The sequence below is a fragment of the Balaenoptera musculus genome, chromosome 20 (genome assembly GCF_009873245.2).
Source record: "Balaenoptera musculus isolate JJ_BM4_2016_0621 chromosome 20, mBalMus1.pri.v3, whole genome shotgun sequence".
NCBI classification, from domain to species: domain Eukaryota; kingdom Metazoa; phylum Chordata; class Mammalia; order Artiodactyla; family Balaenopteridae; genus Balaenoptera; species Balaenoptera musculus.
In genome coordinates, this window is record NC_045804.1 from 38948342 (window position 1) to 38964705 (window position 16364).

General features: G+C 40.3%; 1 protein-coding gene across 3 annotated transcripts in view; it reads right to left on the reverse strand.

Moving 5' to 3' along the window:
- Positions 1-16364, reverse strand: part of AP2B1 (adaptor related protein complex 2 subunit beta 1) — a 127293-nt gene that overhangs the window by 44150 nt on the left and 66779 nt on the right. For 2 of the 3 annotated variants that reach the window (XM_036835846.1, XM_036835845.1), the window contains exons 14-16: positions 14952-15144; positions 1801-1842; positions 802-948 (exon numbers count right to left, since the gene is read on the reverse strand). In XM_036835846.1, coding sequence (XP_036691741.1) covers positions 802-948; positions 1801-1842; positions 14952-15144 — 382 coding nt within the window. The remainder of the gene's footprint in view (positions 1-801; positions 949-1800; positions 1843-14951; positions 15145-16364) is intronic. The other variant, XM_036835847.1, reaches the window with a different exon arrangement.

The following is a 16364-nucleotide window of genomic DNA, read 5'->3' on the forward strand; positions in this document are numbered from 1 at the left end:
GTGCCAAAACACTATAGATCAGTTTTGAATCATATTTCTGGTTACTCTATGTAATGGGTGTGTACACAAAGACAAGACTCCTGGGATGGACAACTGGTTTACTATCTGCAGCAGGGATTCCCCACACTGAGCTGGATGAGCAGGCAGAGAATTCAGAAAGCAACCAGGCATGCTGCCCCTCAGAAAGGCAAAATTAAAAGAAACCTAGCTTAGCCTGGAAGGCACTATTCCCAAGGGCCGAAATGTGCTTCATTTACAAGGAGTTTCCCCTTCCCCTTTTGAATTTCAATCTGAGCATGACATCAAGTGAGGCTGAGACTAGAGGGACACCAATGACACAAAGCTAAATCAAAACTCTAAAAAGGTGTAGTAAAATGCATGACAACCAAATCTGAGCAATGGCACTCTAGAATCCATATGCAGTACCAATGGAAAAAGGAGAGTGGAAAGAATGCAAAGTAAAATGTTACTTCTCTATTATGTCTTTTTCCTCCTGCTGTTGCTCTGTATTATCAGATCTACACTAGACTGACTTCAGTGTTGACAAGCTAGGCAGTATTTCTAAACTAGAGAACAAAACCTAAATACTTAGTATTTCCAATTTAAAGTCTAATTATACAAATGGTTAATAAGGATGCTATGGTGCTTCTTATTGCTAGGTTTGAGGCCGCCTTTCATCTTCCTCATAAATCCTCTAGAAAAAGAGCCCCAACCTTGGATTTATTATCAGTGAGAGTAACACAAATGTCAGATGCTAAATAATTTAGGTCCTGCCCACTAAGAAAGTGTTGTTTTACTTACAGCCTTAGGAGCCACATATCCACCAGGTGCCATGCCTATCCCCGTGGAGAGTTCAAACAGGTCATTCAGACCACTGCTGACCACGGCAGGAGTAGGTGAAGGAGCAAAGGTTGCAGGCACTGATGATGGGATGAAGGATTGTCCCACCTGCAGGGAATAAAAGGGAAGGGGAGCAGGGAGATCAGGAAGAACTGATTAATCGTCCTTAAAATGTTGCTATATATTTTAATAGTATTGATAAATCAATAAGAACACACCATAATTACAGTATTCTTAGGCGTTTAATTCATATTTTCTTTGTCCTTCAAATCATCATGGTTATTTTTCATCATTGAAAAGATACACACACTCTTTAGAAGTTCTATCAAGAGAGTAATCAGTAGGATCAGGAACACAGTGATCCAAAGTTTTTTGTTTGTTTCCAATTTTAGCTTCCATGATTCTGTGCAAAAGGCCTACAGGTACCCTAATGAAGGGGGAATCTGTTTCTACAGAAAGAAGGAGAAGCATCCAACTTAGACAGCAGTTCCATTTCCACTTGGGCCCAGGCAAGTCTTATTTCCCCATTTAGGCATAAATATCTAGTAGGAAACTCTCCTGGGGGAGATGGATACTCACACCCCCCTAACTCACGTACGAGGTGAGTCTCACTCTGAGTCCAGCTGACGCTCAAGCTCTTTCTAGACGACAGAAGAGAAAAGAGTATTCTCTCGTCAAGATGGGAGGTTCCATTTCCTTTAGCCCTTTAATGTCAGGAAGACAAAGAACTCTGTAGACACCAGAGCGCCAATCCCTAAAGAGACCCCTACACCACATGTGGTGTATGGTCCCAAAGATTCCAAGTAACCCTACGCTACTTTCTACTCTTCATACACTGCTACAGAGGTTCTGGTGTACAGGGCTAGATAGCAGCGGTGGCTGGTCTGAGAACGTGTGCATAGGAAAGGCATCAAACAGGGGGCAGTGCATCCCATGGTGAAAAAAACCGATGGCACTTACTGCCGGACTTCCTCCAATGCCCCCGCCAAGGTCACTGCCAAGCTGAAAGAGAGAAAGGAGAGAGAGGAGAGAAAGGTAGAGTTCATTTAGCTAAGTACTAGATGCCCATATAGAATCTGTAAATTGCTCTACCAAGTTGCGGGGAATACATGTTATTCAACTTGACTCCCAAAGCCTAAAGAAATTCTAGATTGCAAAGAAATATAACCTAGGGGAACTGAGTAGGGGAAGTGATGGTGTGTGGGAGTTTTGAGAAAACGTGGAAAGAAGATGGAGCTGGGACATCTCAGGGATGTTTCAGATCCAGTCTTTCCACTGGGGTACATAGGCACAAACCCAAACAGGATTTAAAGAGTTTACATATTCCAAGAAGCTATATCTCTAAGTCGTAATGTTCTGAATATGTTTATTTTTTCTTTAAAAGGAAATTTAAGGGGGGAAAAAAAAAAGAAAAACTAAACTGTGCTTTGAACTACAAAACTTGCCACCCCACTGAGAAAGTGGGAACCAAACCAGTAGTGAGCTGCAATTTCAAGCTTCAAAAATTATAGCTTGAATAAGAGTGATTTTTAGAGTTTAGAACTTTCCTAAGAAAGCAAACGGCTGGGTTAGGAAGATATCCTATCTGGGTAGGAAATGCGACGGCATGCAATTCTTCAAATCTCTCCCACAGTCAATACAGCTAAGGAGAAATGCTGTGATTTATCTGGAGTAGATCATTTAAAAGGATGCTAACTATTGGAGAATTAGACTAACGCAATTAGCTAGGTGACAGGAAAATAATTCCACATGGTCTTACTTCTGCCTCTTTTTCCCGTCAGGGCTCTGATATAATTCACCCTGAATTCCAGGACAAAAGCATTAAAGAAGAACTGAAGCTGAAAACAGCTACCATGAAAAAACATAAAACGTATATACCCACAACTAATGGTGCTATTCAGAAAGCAAACAATACGTTTTTGTGCTACGATTCTATACTGCTACTTCCCTAGCTCTCACTGTGCATCTAACATTCCCCTCTGAATCACCAAATGCCTTGTCTGCTTTACAAAACACTGTTTCCTTTATTGTCTGTCATTTAGTGGTAGAAACTTGGAGAGCTCTAGGCTGTGGTTGTGTTAAAAAAAAAAAATTGTATTTGTCTTCAGGATTTGAGAGAGGGGATTTATTACCTTCTCAATGGACAGATATATAAAACTGGGTTGCCAAAATCTCAAAAATAATATATATACTGAAAAATAATGGGACTTATTTCCACCACGACAGAACAAAAACCCCAGGCAGGTGTTTCATAACTGGCATGAATAAGCATGTTCTGCACTAAGCTACAGAACACTCCAAACCTCAAAGAACCAACATTTACAAAGTCTGGTTCCTGAAGACTATTTACTGGTTGGATGTGGGGCGAGAAATCACAGGCGTACAGATAAAAAGGTCATCACAACCAAGAATTCAAATAACTGGAAAAGAATGACAGCAAATAGAAAAGATATTACACACCTACCTTCTCCCTGTTTCTAGAATAACAAACATCCATAGCATGACATCTGAAAAGCATGAGATTCCTTTTATTCAAACACACACTCACATTTGCTGGACATAAGGTACTATGGGGACTATAAAGATGCCGGGCGATGAGGGGAAAACATAGATGAACAAGATCCAGGCTTTGCAAACTGGCAAAAAAACAAAACACGAATGCAAAAACCATACAGAATATACTAAAGCAAAAAAAGAAAGTTCTGAATAGAAGAGCCTCCTTTTGGCTGAAGGATAATGAAAAGAAGCTTCAAAGACATGGTAGTGTGAAATTATAGAATGCAAAAATGGGGGAAGTTATTTCTCAAATAGCCTGAACAAAGGCTGAAGAAGTAGGAATAAAAGCATGATCAAGAAGGATGAGTAGGGACTTCCCTGGTGGTCCAGTGGCTAAGACTCCATGATCCCCATGCAGGGAATCCAGGTTCGATCCCTGGTCAGGGAACTAGATCCCGCATGCCGCAACTAAGAGTTTGCATGCTGCAACTAAAGATCTCGCACACCGCAACTAAAAGATTCCCTCATGCCACAACGAAGATCCCATGTGCCACAACAAAGATCCCGCATGCGGCAATGAAGATCCTGTGTAGCCAAATAAATAAATAAATAAATAATTTTTTTTTTTTTTAAAAAGAAGAATGAGTAGTCTAATTAGACTGGAGCACAGGGTAGATATGTGTTAAAAACAAAAAAAAAGTCTCAGAAAATAAGTTTGCAAAGGCAAACTGATTATGGTAAGTCTTTAGTTTTCAATTCCTCCATCACAAAAACCTGGAGGTTTCTTAGGTAAGATTCAATCTTTCTAAGATTACTAATAACTACTTCAATTGTGTTCTATTAGCTACGGTTTTCAACCTTAGATACATGGAATAAACCACCTGTGTGTGTATAACTGTGGAGGGGAAGGGGATTTTTAAAAGTACTGATGCCCGAGTCTCAATCCCAGCCATAGTGACTTAATTGTTCTGAGTTGTAGCCTGGACATCAGAATTTTTAAAAGCTGCCCTAGTGATTCTAATGTACAGACAAGGTTGAAAACCACTGCCTTAGAGAATTAACTATGATCTGGAATCAGACAAGAATATATGTTCAGGAATTACTTTGGAGCTAACTCCTGAATTGAAAAGGAAGCTAGAACTTAAGCAGAAAGAAAACTCCTTTTATTTATTTATTTTTTATAAATAAATTAATTTAGTTATTTATTTTTGGCTGCGTTGGGTCTTCGTTGTGGTGCGCGGGCTTCTCATTGTGGTGGCTTCTCTTGTTGTGAAGCACGGGCTCTAGGCACACGGGCTCCAGGCACATGGGCTCTAGAGCGCAGGCTCAGTAGTTGTGGCGCACGGGCTTAGTTGCTCTGCGGTATGTGGGATCTTCCTGGGCCAGGGCTCGAACTTGTGTCCCCTGCATTGGCAGGAGGATTCTTAACCACTGTGCCACCAGGGAAGTCCAAGAAAAATCCTTTCTAAGGAAGGGAATGATGCAGAATGTCTCTTGTCATCTTGTCCTGATGCTGGTTTTGATTTAGTTTTATGACTTTCTGATGGGCTTATATATCCTCCCCCCAGCCACTCTCCTCCCTTCTGGCCTATCTCACAACTGAAGCTTGAAAGAGATGGAATTCTTTATGGACCTTGCTGGCACTCGATGGCAAGAAAGAAAAAAACACACTGGAAGAGAAATGGCAGTATTATCAAATATGCTACATTCAATAAAAGGCATTGAGAAAAGGCACTCACTAGTGGTTATTTCCAAAGGAAATAAAGCCCATTTATAGCCCTTATTTTCTTAGATTTCATTCTTATTATATTTGAGTATTATATGAATATTATCTTAGCTGGACAGGATCTAAATGTACTCCCCCCACTCCTCCCCACCTTGCTGCTTGTCAATTTTATTCAAAAACATGTAAGAGAAACTGAAAAGTAATTCTGATACTCCTTTGTTTATGTTCAGCTTATCAAATACAACTCAGCTGCAACCCAGAATCAAGAACTCTTGATCTTACAGAGACTGAATCCAAAGGGTGTTAGAGACATGTAGCCAGAAATATAAAGGTTCACATAACTGTGCTATGTCCAGAGAGCAAAAGGAAAGGACAATTTCAATATGTTTTCTAACTAGCAAAACTATAGCTTACTCAGACTTTATTCAGCATCCTTCCTTTTGACTGAAAAGTTTCTAAGGGAGGTTATCATCTTCCTCTCTGAAAATATGACACAGGTGACAGCACAGTGTTGGGCAAGAGTAACTAACAGGGAGATGTCAGCAAGGATGGGAGCCAATTCCCCAGTGAGGGCCTCTCCTATCTACAGCGACAAGCAGGATGATGCAGATATTAATCGAGGAAGCGGGGGGAAGGCTAGAAAGCTGAACAAAACACAGCAATGTCGTTGTCATGTTGGTCTGAACTAGCCACTAACCATTTCAGTTCGGTTGCTGATATCATCTGGAGTCAGACAAGAGTCATCTGTTTGGTAATACTTACTCATCAGGTAGAGTACAAAATCAGTCAAACTGGACTTGTAAAAATTCAGTGATATCTGTTATCCAGTAAGTTGGGAGAGGTGAGTGAAAAGTGCCAGAGGCATAAGGCATGGCTTTAATCTCAATCTTAGGTGTCTAAATACTGTGTACGTTTTAAGTGTCTTTTGGAGCTGTCCATTTCCCGTTATTCCCAGGACTGCCTTAATGAGGCTATTTTCTCCATGAAGGAAATAATGTCAACTACAGACCAACTAAATCAGGATACAGGAAGATGAAGGAGAGGTGCCAATTTCAGGAAAAGAACACTTCAAATGCTGAAAATTGAGCAGAATTTTCCTAAAGGTCCATAGCTGATACCCAAGTCTAAAATTTCTGCTAGTGGTAAAGCTTCCCCAGCCCCCAATCTAAATCACATTAAATGGCACTAAGAATAACATTAACATTTGGCTACCGCCACAGAGTGGGTGCTTTATCATGCCTGAAGTAGTACTGAAGTAGGCTCAGTTCATGTTGAACTACAAAATAATGTGTCGCTGCACTGTTCATTCAGTAATTGGATGGAAAGTAGTGATTTCATGGTGACTTATTTTACGGGCTAAAGGGATTTCAGCACGGTTGCATGAGCTCTGCTGCAGAACCAGGTTGAGTCGAAAGTTTGAGAGCTGAGTCTGCATACCAAAAGGAAATACCTTCATCCAATGGCAACATGCTACAAAAGCAGAAGTACAGAGAAAGAACTCAAGACTGAGGTTCTGTAAGGGACCAAGTCTGCCTGACTACAAGAAAAGGAAAAGTCTTGACATGGCCACCAAGCAGACCGAAAACAAAACAAGAACAAAAAAAAAAACCCCACATGGGATTTCCCTGGTGGCGCAGTGGTTAAGAATCCGCCTGCCAACGCAGGGGACACAGGTTCAATCCCTGGTCCGGGAAGATCCCACATGCCACGGAGCAACTAAGCGCGTGTGCCACAACTACTGAGCCTGTGCTCTACAGCCCGCGAGCTACAACTACTGAGCCCAAGTGCCACAACTACTGAAGCCCGCAAGCCTAGAGCCCGTGCTCCGCAACAAAAGAAGCCACCGCAGTGAGAAGCCCGCGTACCACAACGAAGAGTAGCCCCCACTCGCCACAACTAGAGAAAGTCCCTGCGCAGCAACGAAGACCCAAGGCAGCCAAAAATAAATAAACAAGTAAAAATAAAATTAAATGCAAAACCCCAAAACCCCCACAAATGTTCACAATCACTGCTCTGGGTCAGCCCCTTTGAGGTCCATCTGACCAGTCTAAAATATACCTGTCTGCTTCTGAAACTGGAGCTGAGTATCTGAAGACATTCTCTTAATTAGAGGTGTAGATCTTAAGCTCACACATTTCTTTACTCCTGTCTAGAATTATCACCTCCTTTATTTGACACTTTCCAGAACTGATTTAATTGAAGGGAGTCTAAGGAATGCTTCAGGTCATATAGCTTACCGATAGCTCTGCTAGTCAGGAGTCAAAACAGAATGATGTAAAAATAGTACACAATGATTCCCATCACAAACAAAACTTATACCAAAATCCTACTGGTGTCAAAAACATCAGTCTGTGTTTTTCCTATTAGTTTTTAGATTTTAGAAGGCACACACTATCTCCTAGGTAAAAGTATGGTTTTCCAGCTGTTGGGCTACAAATTTTAATTTAATCTTCAAAGAGCTATTTAGAAAAGCACCATAAAATATAACTAATCAAACTGGTGAAAGAATCTGTAACCATGCAAAAGCTATTAGACAAACTCATGGTGAGAATAGATTTGATGTGGAATAGCATAAATGAGTTGAGATCATACAAAATCATCAGAAGACTCCTTAACTTGAAGGAAAAAAATTCTTCATCAACAGAAAAATAGGGAGATATAATAGATTACTTCCTGAGATGGGACAGGGAATAGAACGTGACAGAAAGTCCTTAGAATGGCCACTACTGGTCTCTTAGTTCAGATATAACTCAATGTTCAATGCAGTAAAAATCCACAGGAGAAGCTCCGCATCCTGTCTCATTTTCCTTTGCAGTAATTACTACCTATGTACTTGTTTGTCATTCGTCTCCCCTCACTAGAATGTATGTTTGTAAGGACTCGCCACAACTATATTCCCAGTACACAGAATAGAGCCTGACAAGGAATAAGCACTCAAATATTTACTGAGTGAATGAATTTCCATATAAGCACCACTATGGCAGTATTATTTCTTGGGGAGACAATTTGGAAATGAATCATTTTATTGGTGAAAATTATCACAAAATGGACAGAAGGCTGACAAAATTGTTTCCCCAACTGACCTAGAGCACCATATCTGCATCAACACTGCCAACACATATGAATACAACCAATTGGGGGAAAAATGACCCCACCCCCTCCGTTCCCACCCCAAGGCCAAAGCTCTTTCTAGAAAGGAAATGTATTGTCTGAGTGGTTTTTTTTTTTTTAAATTTTATAGCTACTTTTTTAAAATTTTTATTTATTTATTTTTGGCTGTGCTGGGTCTTCGGTTCGTGCGAGGGCTTTCTCTAGTTGCGGCAAGTGGGGGCCGCTCTTCATCGCGGTGCGGGGACCGCTCTTCATCGCGGTGCGCAGGCCTTTCACTATCGCGGCCCCTCCCGTTGCGGGGCACAGGCTCCAGACGCGCAGGCTCAGTAGTTGTGGCTCACGGGCCCAGCTGCTCCGTGGCATGTGGGATCTTCCCAGACCAGGGCTCGAACCCGTGTCCCCTGCATTAGCAGGCAGATTCTCAACCACTGCGCCACCAGGGAAGCCCTGTCTGAGTGGTTTTGATTGCCAGTTTTCAGCACAAGAATGTCCTGTGCATCATTTATTTGCCTTCAAAGTACTTGCTTTATATCACAATTCACCACCAAATAGATGGGAACACAGGATTTTGTGGCTCTACTTGAAAGCAATCTTATTCCTTTTGCTGTCCAGATAGATGTATAAACTTATCCAATCCCTCTCCTCATTAATGAATAAACTTCTAAAGTCTTTCTCAAACTTTCAAGTGCCTCCTAATGATGAGCTAGCCCAAACTCACACACAGGGCATCTGGGAGGTATAGCATGGAGAGGCCTAGGGCAAACAAGCCTTGTGTTTTATCTTAAACATTCATGCAATTTTACATTCTAAGCCTTAATACAGTGTGTTTACATTCCTTACCATCAAGTAAGACTGACACTGCAGGATGATGAACCAGGTTTATCCTGCAGCTTCAAATGCACCCTGTACTCTGCTGTGTACTCCAGAGACTGTGTACCCTAGTCTGAGAAGGACCAAAGTTAAGTGAGACTGAACTCTATTCTGGAAAATGACAATAACAAAAAAACTGGAGGAATCACAGGACAGTGGAAAAGTGCGTATAAACTTTAAACTTTTGAAGAAATCTGGGTTCAAAATCCTGACTCTGAGTCTTACTTGCTATGCAACCTTCAGTTTTTTGTAAAATGGGACCCAATACCAATTACCTTGCACACTTATTTTGAGGATTAGGAATTATAAAAGTTCTACCACAGAGACTGGCACAGAAATAGGCACTCAGTATTTGGTAATTATTCCCAACACTGCCTGAGGCCAGTCTTCACTAAATCTATGCATTGATAAAAAGACAGTGGTTACAAAAGCCACTGAAGAATTTATCAGACAAAATTAGGCTACAATTTACAAAACTGTCTTCACAAGACTACCAACTCTAAAACTTAAGCTCTTAAATCACAGCAAATCTCTTCCAGAGGAAGAGATATGAAGATGCAAAACTAGTATGTACAATGGATTTCCCATGGGCTAAAAAAACCTCAAAATCATTACTACAATAGTTCATGAGTTGAAATATCTGAAAGGTAAAAACCTGTAAGAAACAGGGTAGGAGGTTCTGAAAAACATACACCGGAGTCAAGAAAAGGCAGTTTCTCCTCTCTTCTACTCCATCCTAGCTGGGCACACTGAAGCACATTATCTCTGGCAGGAAACTCTTCGTCAGCACAGAGAAAGGACAATCTGGATAATGCTTCCTTTCTATTCTTGATGCACAATAGCACCAGTTTTCTAAATAGAATAATGCACAGCACCTTGAATAAACAGAAGGCCGTAATTTAGCCAAGGCCTGACAGTCTGCTGACAGTCTAAAAGTAATGGCAACAAATAATTGAGATTCAATTATTACTCTAGCGATCCTCAGCCACGTCAGACTCATTAGCAGATGGTGTATCTTTATAACATGTATGCAAGATTTACATACTTGGGTGTCGGGTCACCTCTCACACTACACCAAACCAGAAGGATCTGCACCACCGTCAGAAATGTCACACTACCCAAGATGAGCAGTTTCTTAGATTTGGTAGCAGGGGCATAAAAAGACACCTATACTGCTTCTAAAACAAAGAAACAAAAACCCCAATAACATCTAAATAGTATACTATCTTGCTCTATACATAGATTAAAGTTTCATTACCTGAATTCATTCCACATCAAGGTGACAGTTAAGTTTACACTAACAGAAGGAGGAAACTATCTACGTTTAGGCAAAAGAGAATACGCTAAAGGGCAAGCAAAAACTAAGGAGGAAAGTGAAGAGTATGTAGGAAATCCATTTTGATTTGAGTTTTGTGATGAAGAAGTATCATTTCAAAAAATCTGAAGCTCTGCCTACATCAATGATTTTCAAAGGCACCTGTCTCCAAAAACAAACAAACAAAAAACCAAACAACGAAAACACCATCTAAAAGTCACCTGGGAATGGTGTGCACGTGTGTGTGTTTTTTACATCACAGCAATATACCTACCTCACTCTCTTTGGTTTAAGAATCACAGCTGTTGGGCTTCCCTGGTGGTGCAGTGGTTGAGAACCTGCCTGCCAATGCAGGGGACACGGGTTCGAGGCCTGGTCTGGGAAGATCCCACATGCCACGGAGCAACTAGGCCCGTGAGCCACAATTGCTGAGCCTGTGCGTCTGGAGCCTGTGCTCCGCAGCCAGAGAGGCACGATAGTGAGAGGCCCGCGCACCGCGATGAGGAGTGGCCCCCACTTGCCGCAACTAGAGAAAGCCCTCGCACAGAAACGAAGACCCAACACAGCCATAAATAAATAAATAAATAAATAAATGAAATTTAAAAAAAAAAAAAAAAGAATCACAGCTGTTATATATGAGTCACGATTATTGATGGAAGAAGGCTGGAGCCTTCAGGTAGCTTGTGACAAATAATAATAATGAATAAATAAATTGATAAGTATTTCCTGAATGATAGTTCTAGAAAAGTCACAATTCACTAAATCTCAAAATTTCACAAGTGCAATGATGAAAGAGAGCAAACAAGATCTAAAGGGAGGGTCACCAGGATGTGAAAATGGAAGAGTAATACTATCCTCTAGTGAATATCAAGTTTTAAAACAGAGGAACAGAAAATGGGTAGATAATCCAAAATACAAGACAATTTTCAGTCTCCAATTATGGAACATGAGCAAGGGTGAGAAGAACCCTGGGAATGAGCAACTAAATCTAAATCGGTCAAATTCAACTCCTGGCCAATTTCTGGTAGGCTGGATCACCTAACAGCAAATCACAACAGGAAAATGTCCTGGGGTCAGGGGGTGAGGGTGTGGAGGGGCAGAAGGCAGAACAAAGGTAAAGTCAGAGAGGTCTGTTTTGTAGGAGGTGCCAGAGGCTCACCAAAATATAATTCTTCTGTGGTAATCACTGCCTTGGCTTAAAGATCAATTTTTTAACGTCTCTACCTAACTTCATCTGGAGCTTCATTTGGCTCAATGTTCTCAATCTTGGCTGCAAAATTAAAATAACTTCGATTTTTTAAAAAAAATACCAATGTCTAAGGTCCTGTCTCCCAGAAATTCTGTTTAATTGCTCTAGGGTTGGGTCCAAACGCTGACAATATATATTTTTAAATACCAATTATGCAGCTAGAGTTGAGAACCACCAAAGCTTGAAATAAAAGGTTAGTAGCTGCCACGCTTCATTAGCAGCACACCACTGACCTCTATGGGTAAGGTTCTGTTAGAAACCAGTGACCCAAATGTAAAACAGATAGCTAGTGGGAAGCAGCCGCATAGCACAGGGAGAGCATAGCACAGGGAGATCAGCTCGGTGCTTTGTGACCACCTAGAGGGGTGGGATAGGGAGGGTGGGAGGGAGGGAGACGCAAGAGGGAAAAGATATGGGAACATATGTATATGTATAACTGATTCACTTTGTTATAAAGCAGAAACTAACACACCGTTGTAAAGCAATTATACTCCAATAAAGATGTTAAAAAAAAAAGCAGCAAAAACGCTGCTGATAGCCGTTCTGAGATGAACACCCACGTAACCTGAGTGCTGCTTGCCAGACAATCACATAACTCTAATCCAGGCCATATTTTAAATGGGGACCTGGGTCAAATTCTACCACACCCAGCAATATTCCTCTTCCTAGAGAGTGAAAGACAGACCTTTAACAAAATAATTTCAAGAGTTTCTTGCCCTCTCTCAATCTGAGGCAGAGTAGGAGCCCTCTTTCCAGGAGTGTGTTTACTACTGAAGTCAAGAGAAAAAGGCATCTGGGTTTACCAACAGCTATTCAAACACTAAAGTGAAGTGGTTCACAGTGATCACAGATATTCTATGTCTTTACTATGCAAAATGTGGTCCGCAGACCTGGGTGTTCGTTAGAAACGCAGACTCCTAGGTCTCACCCCAGAGCAACAAGAATCTGTCTTGTACAAGATCTCCAGTTGATTTATGTACACATTAGCTTGAGAAGCACTGCTGTAAGGCAACAATTCATTCAAGAAACAGCACTATCTGTATAGACTAAGTAAAAACTTTGAGAACTATTTTCCTCTTTAAATTAGATAATTTACGTAAGAATAATAAAAGCATTTTAAAAATGGCATAGACTACTGCTGCCACAGAAACTAGTCTTCCACACAGCCAGATTTAGGCCTCTTCCTTGTGATGTTCTCTTAAAAGGAATCTTGGTTCTTTGAGTGATATATATTTAACTACATACAGATCCAAAGCAAAAAGAAGGGCTTTTACTCCTCATTTTGATTTCTGGGACATATTTATATCACAGAATAAGCTGAAGAAACCTGCATGTAAACACTTTCTGGGGCTATAGCACCAATTATACCATTTTAAATCCCAAAGTCAGAATAAGTTAAAATTTAGAGTTACACAGGAACGTTACTGGGCCTACCTAGCAAAGGCTGTATAATATTTAGAAATCCAATTATAAAAACAATTTATTCTCCACCCCAAAGAGAATATCCTTTGCAAAAAAAGAAAATGAAAAAAGGCCCATGTGTAACTTGGGCTACTACAATCTGAGAAAGTTCTAATTGTTTTTCTATCTGATGTAAGCTTGCCAGAATTCTGACACATGACTGGATTAGCTGTGTAAAATATAAGGAGAAAACTCACTAGTGTTAAGGGCCAGCAAGAGCTGATACAAAGCCAAATGGAAATAACATGTTTCTTTCCCTTCCATGCTAAAGTGGGTTAAGAAACAAGAGGACAGAATCCTGGGCCAGGCAACATCAAAATATAGAGCCTCTTTCTCCCCTCCATCCTTCAAACTTAATTTCTTTGTCTTCTTAAGTTCAGCGAGTCCACTATGTTGTAAACCACTAGGGAAATAAGCAGGGTTGTTAAGGCATAACCGTGAGGAGGATGTAACATTTAACTTGTAGCTCATGTGTCAACAGAATAGGATGAGCTATTTCAATGTTTATAAGGGATTTCTGAGAGTCTCCATGAATATTTCAATATTCATTTGTCAGTCTCCTGAGTCTATAAAGGAGGTTATACAGCAACGCAGGATATCACACGAGGAAGCTATTCAGTCAACTCTATTCATTAGAGATATGAAAATGAAAAGCAAATGCTTTTATTCCCAAGGAAGACAAAAGCAGTGCTCATTTGTGTCACCATTAGCTAGAGTCCAGAGCTTGGTCAGTGTATAGACTCTGGAAGCAGTGACTTCCATTAGTAAAACGCATCACCCACAAAGATATGACGGTAACCCTATCTCCTTAGGCTCTCTGTCAGCCAAAAGTAAATGTACCTGTACCAGCTGGCATAAATCCCAGACATAATACTGCTCATAAAGTAGAAGAGAAAATGCCAATGTATGAAGTAGAAAGTAAGGTCGTTTTGTTTATGTAATCTCTGAGAATATATATTTTTGTATCTATGGCATTGCCTTCCAATTTCTGATGCTGGGAAATAAATCAGTTTGTTGGGCATACTTATAGTCATCAGGTGATGAACAACTTATTTTCAAGTGTTCAGCTAAAAAAGCTCCTCTAATTACACCACAGTTAAGCATCTAATTTGCAGGGAGCCGTGTGATGAGACCTGTTATTTTTCTGGCCTTCTCTACACAGATGGAAGGTCATCCTTAATATTTCTCATTTATCTTTTACAGCAACAGTAACTAATTGGCTTCCACTGGTGGCACATATTCAGATACTCTGGACATTGGAGCCTTTTAGTATTAGAATCCTGGAAGCTAATTAAATTGGAAGTATGACAGGGTGGAGTGGGGGGGTGTGGATGGAAAAGGGGAAAAAAGAACCAATCAAGAAGTACTTCTCAACTATAAGAAAGATACATTTTTTAAAAAAACACAAATGGCTCAAATGAACCTTTTGGAATTAGACAAGGCATAAGTCAATAAAATACAAAAAAGGCAAAAGTTTGAAAGCCTCAAAATAGGATGATCACTATGAGGTCATTTGAATGATGTTCAGGTCAAAAGGGGAATTACAGGGGCTATCCAGAGTTAAGCAGCAAGAGCAATAATAAGCTCTGGAAAGGTGACTAGGTTGGTTAAACATCAAAAGTTCTATTCAGAGGCAGGACAACAAAATAATCCTGTACACTTGTAGACATATCTCATACCAATGATGAACAGTATCAATTAAATCTCTAGAAAAAATAATCCTGTCCTTTATCAAAGGACATTGCTCTGCTCGTCAAGGAAAGGTCTAGTTCTAAAAAGCGGAATAATTTAAAGTTCTTCAGCATATCAAGAATTAAAAATAACCCCAGAAATTTAAAAATAAAAAATTTAAAATAACCAAAAGAAAGAAGAAAGATGCTTACCAGACTATCTAGTCCTCCTCCCAAGAGATCCACTGCTCCCATCTGCATGGAGGATACCTGTGGCACATTGACTGGGGGACCAAGGTCAAGGTTTAAAAGATCCCCCAGAAGGTCACCTTGAGAGGGGATAACCTGAGGCTGTTCCAGGTTGGTGGCAGTGGTGGTGCCAACAGGGCTGTCACCCGCATCAGTGCTGCAAGTCACACACAGAAAGAGGGGAAAAGAGAAAAGTCAGTTTCACCTGGGACATAGTAACAAGGCAATGGGTGAAGGTCAGATATACAAAAACGGGAGGGGGAAAAAACTCTTATACTACATAACTTCATCAGTCAATCAATTTTAATTGAGCACCTACTCTATAAGGGAGCACTGTAATGAGAACTCTGGGGAAATATATCTTTTTTTTCTTTTAAAAAAAGGAAATATATTTCCTGTCCTCAAATAACTTACACTCAAACAAACAAACAAAAAACCAGCATTCACAAAACAAGTGAAAAGCACACTCACTGTGTAAAAGCAGAAATGACTATTGTGTGTCTGCACACTGAAAGGATACAGATGAGAAGCAAAACAGAACCAGGTGGGCCTGATCCCAAAAGCTTCTGAGAATGGTTTTATGGCTAGATTTTCAAAAACAGCATAGTTATGAGGAACTACCAGGGACAGACCTTCAGAAAAAGAAAGGATAGCTTGTGCAAAGGCACAGAAATGAACAATTTGACTTCAGGGGTGGTGAAAAAATTATACTGGCAGGAGCAGACACTGTAATTGGTAAGATTTGGGGGAAGTGAAGATGAGGGAAATACAACTCTGAAAACAGGTCTGGAGAGTTAATTTTTATATGATAGGCAATGCAGAATCACTTTTATTTGTTGAACAAAGAACTAAAATTAACATTTAGAGGAACATTACCCAAGCAGCTGTGTGTATAATGGACTGAAGTTGGGAGAATGGACATGAAGATGAGCTAAGAGTGACCTAAACTGCTACTGCCATCACACTGTAAAAATAAAAACGAAGTGGTGAGTTCCAAGAGATGTTAAATGGACTAGGCAGGGGGAAATGATCTTAATAGATGGTGCTGGGTCAACTGAATAGCTGCGTGGGACAAAAATGAGCCTTGACTCCTACACCTCACAACATAAATAAAAATTAGAGATAAATCAGACATAAATGTGAAGGGGAAAACCAAGAGGATTTCTATGACCTTGGAGAAGACAAAAGTTTCTACAAAAAGCTCTAACCATAAAAGAAAAAAAGTGATGAACTGGACTTCATTAAAATTAAGAACATTTCTTCTTCAAATGACACCATTAAGAGAGAGTGAGAAAAGGTATTCTCCACAGACTGGGAGAAGTTTGCAAAATATCCATCTGACAAAAGACCTGTATCCAAATTATATATAATTCCTAC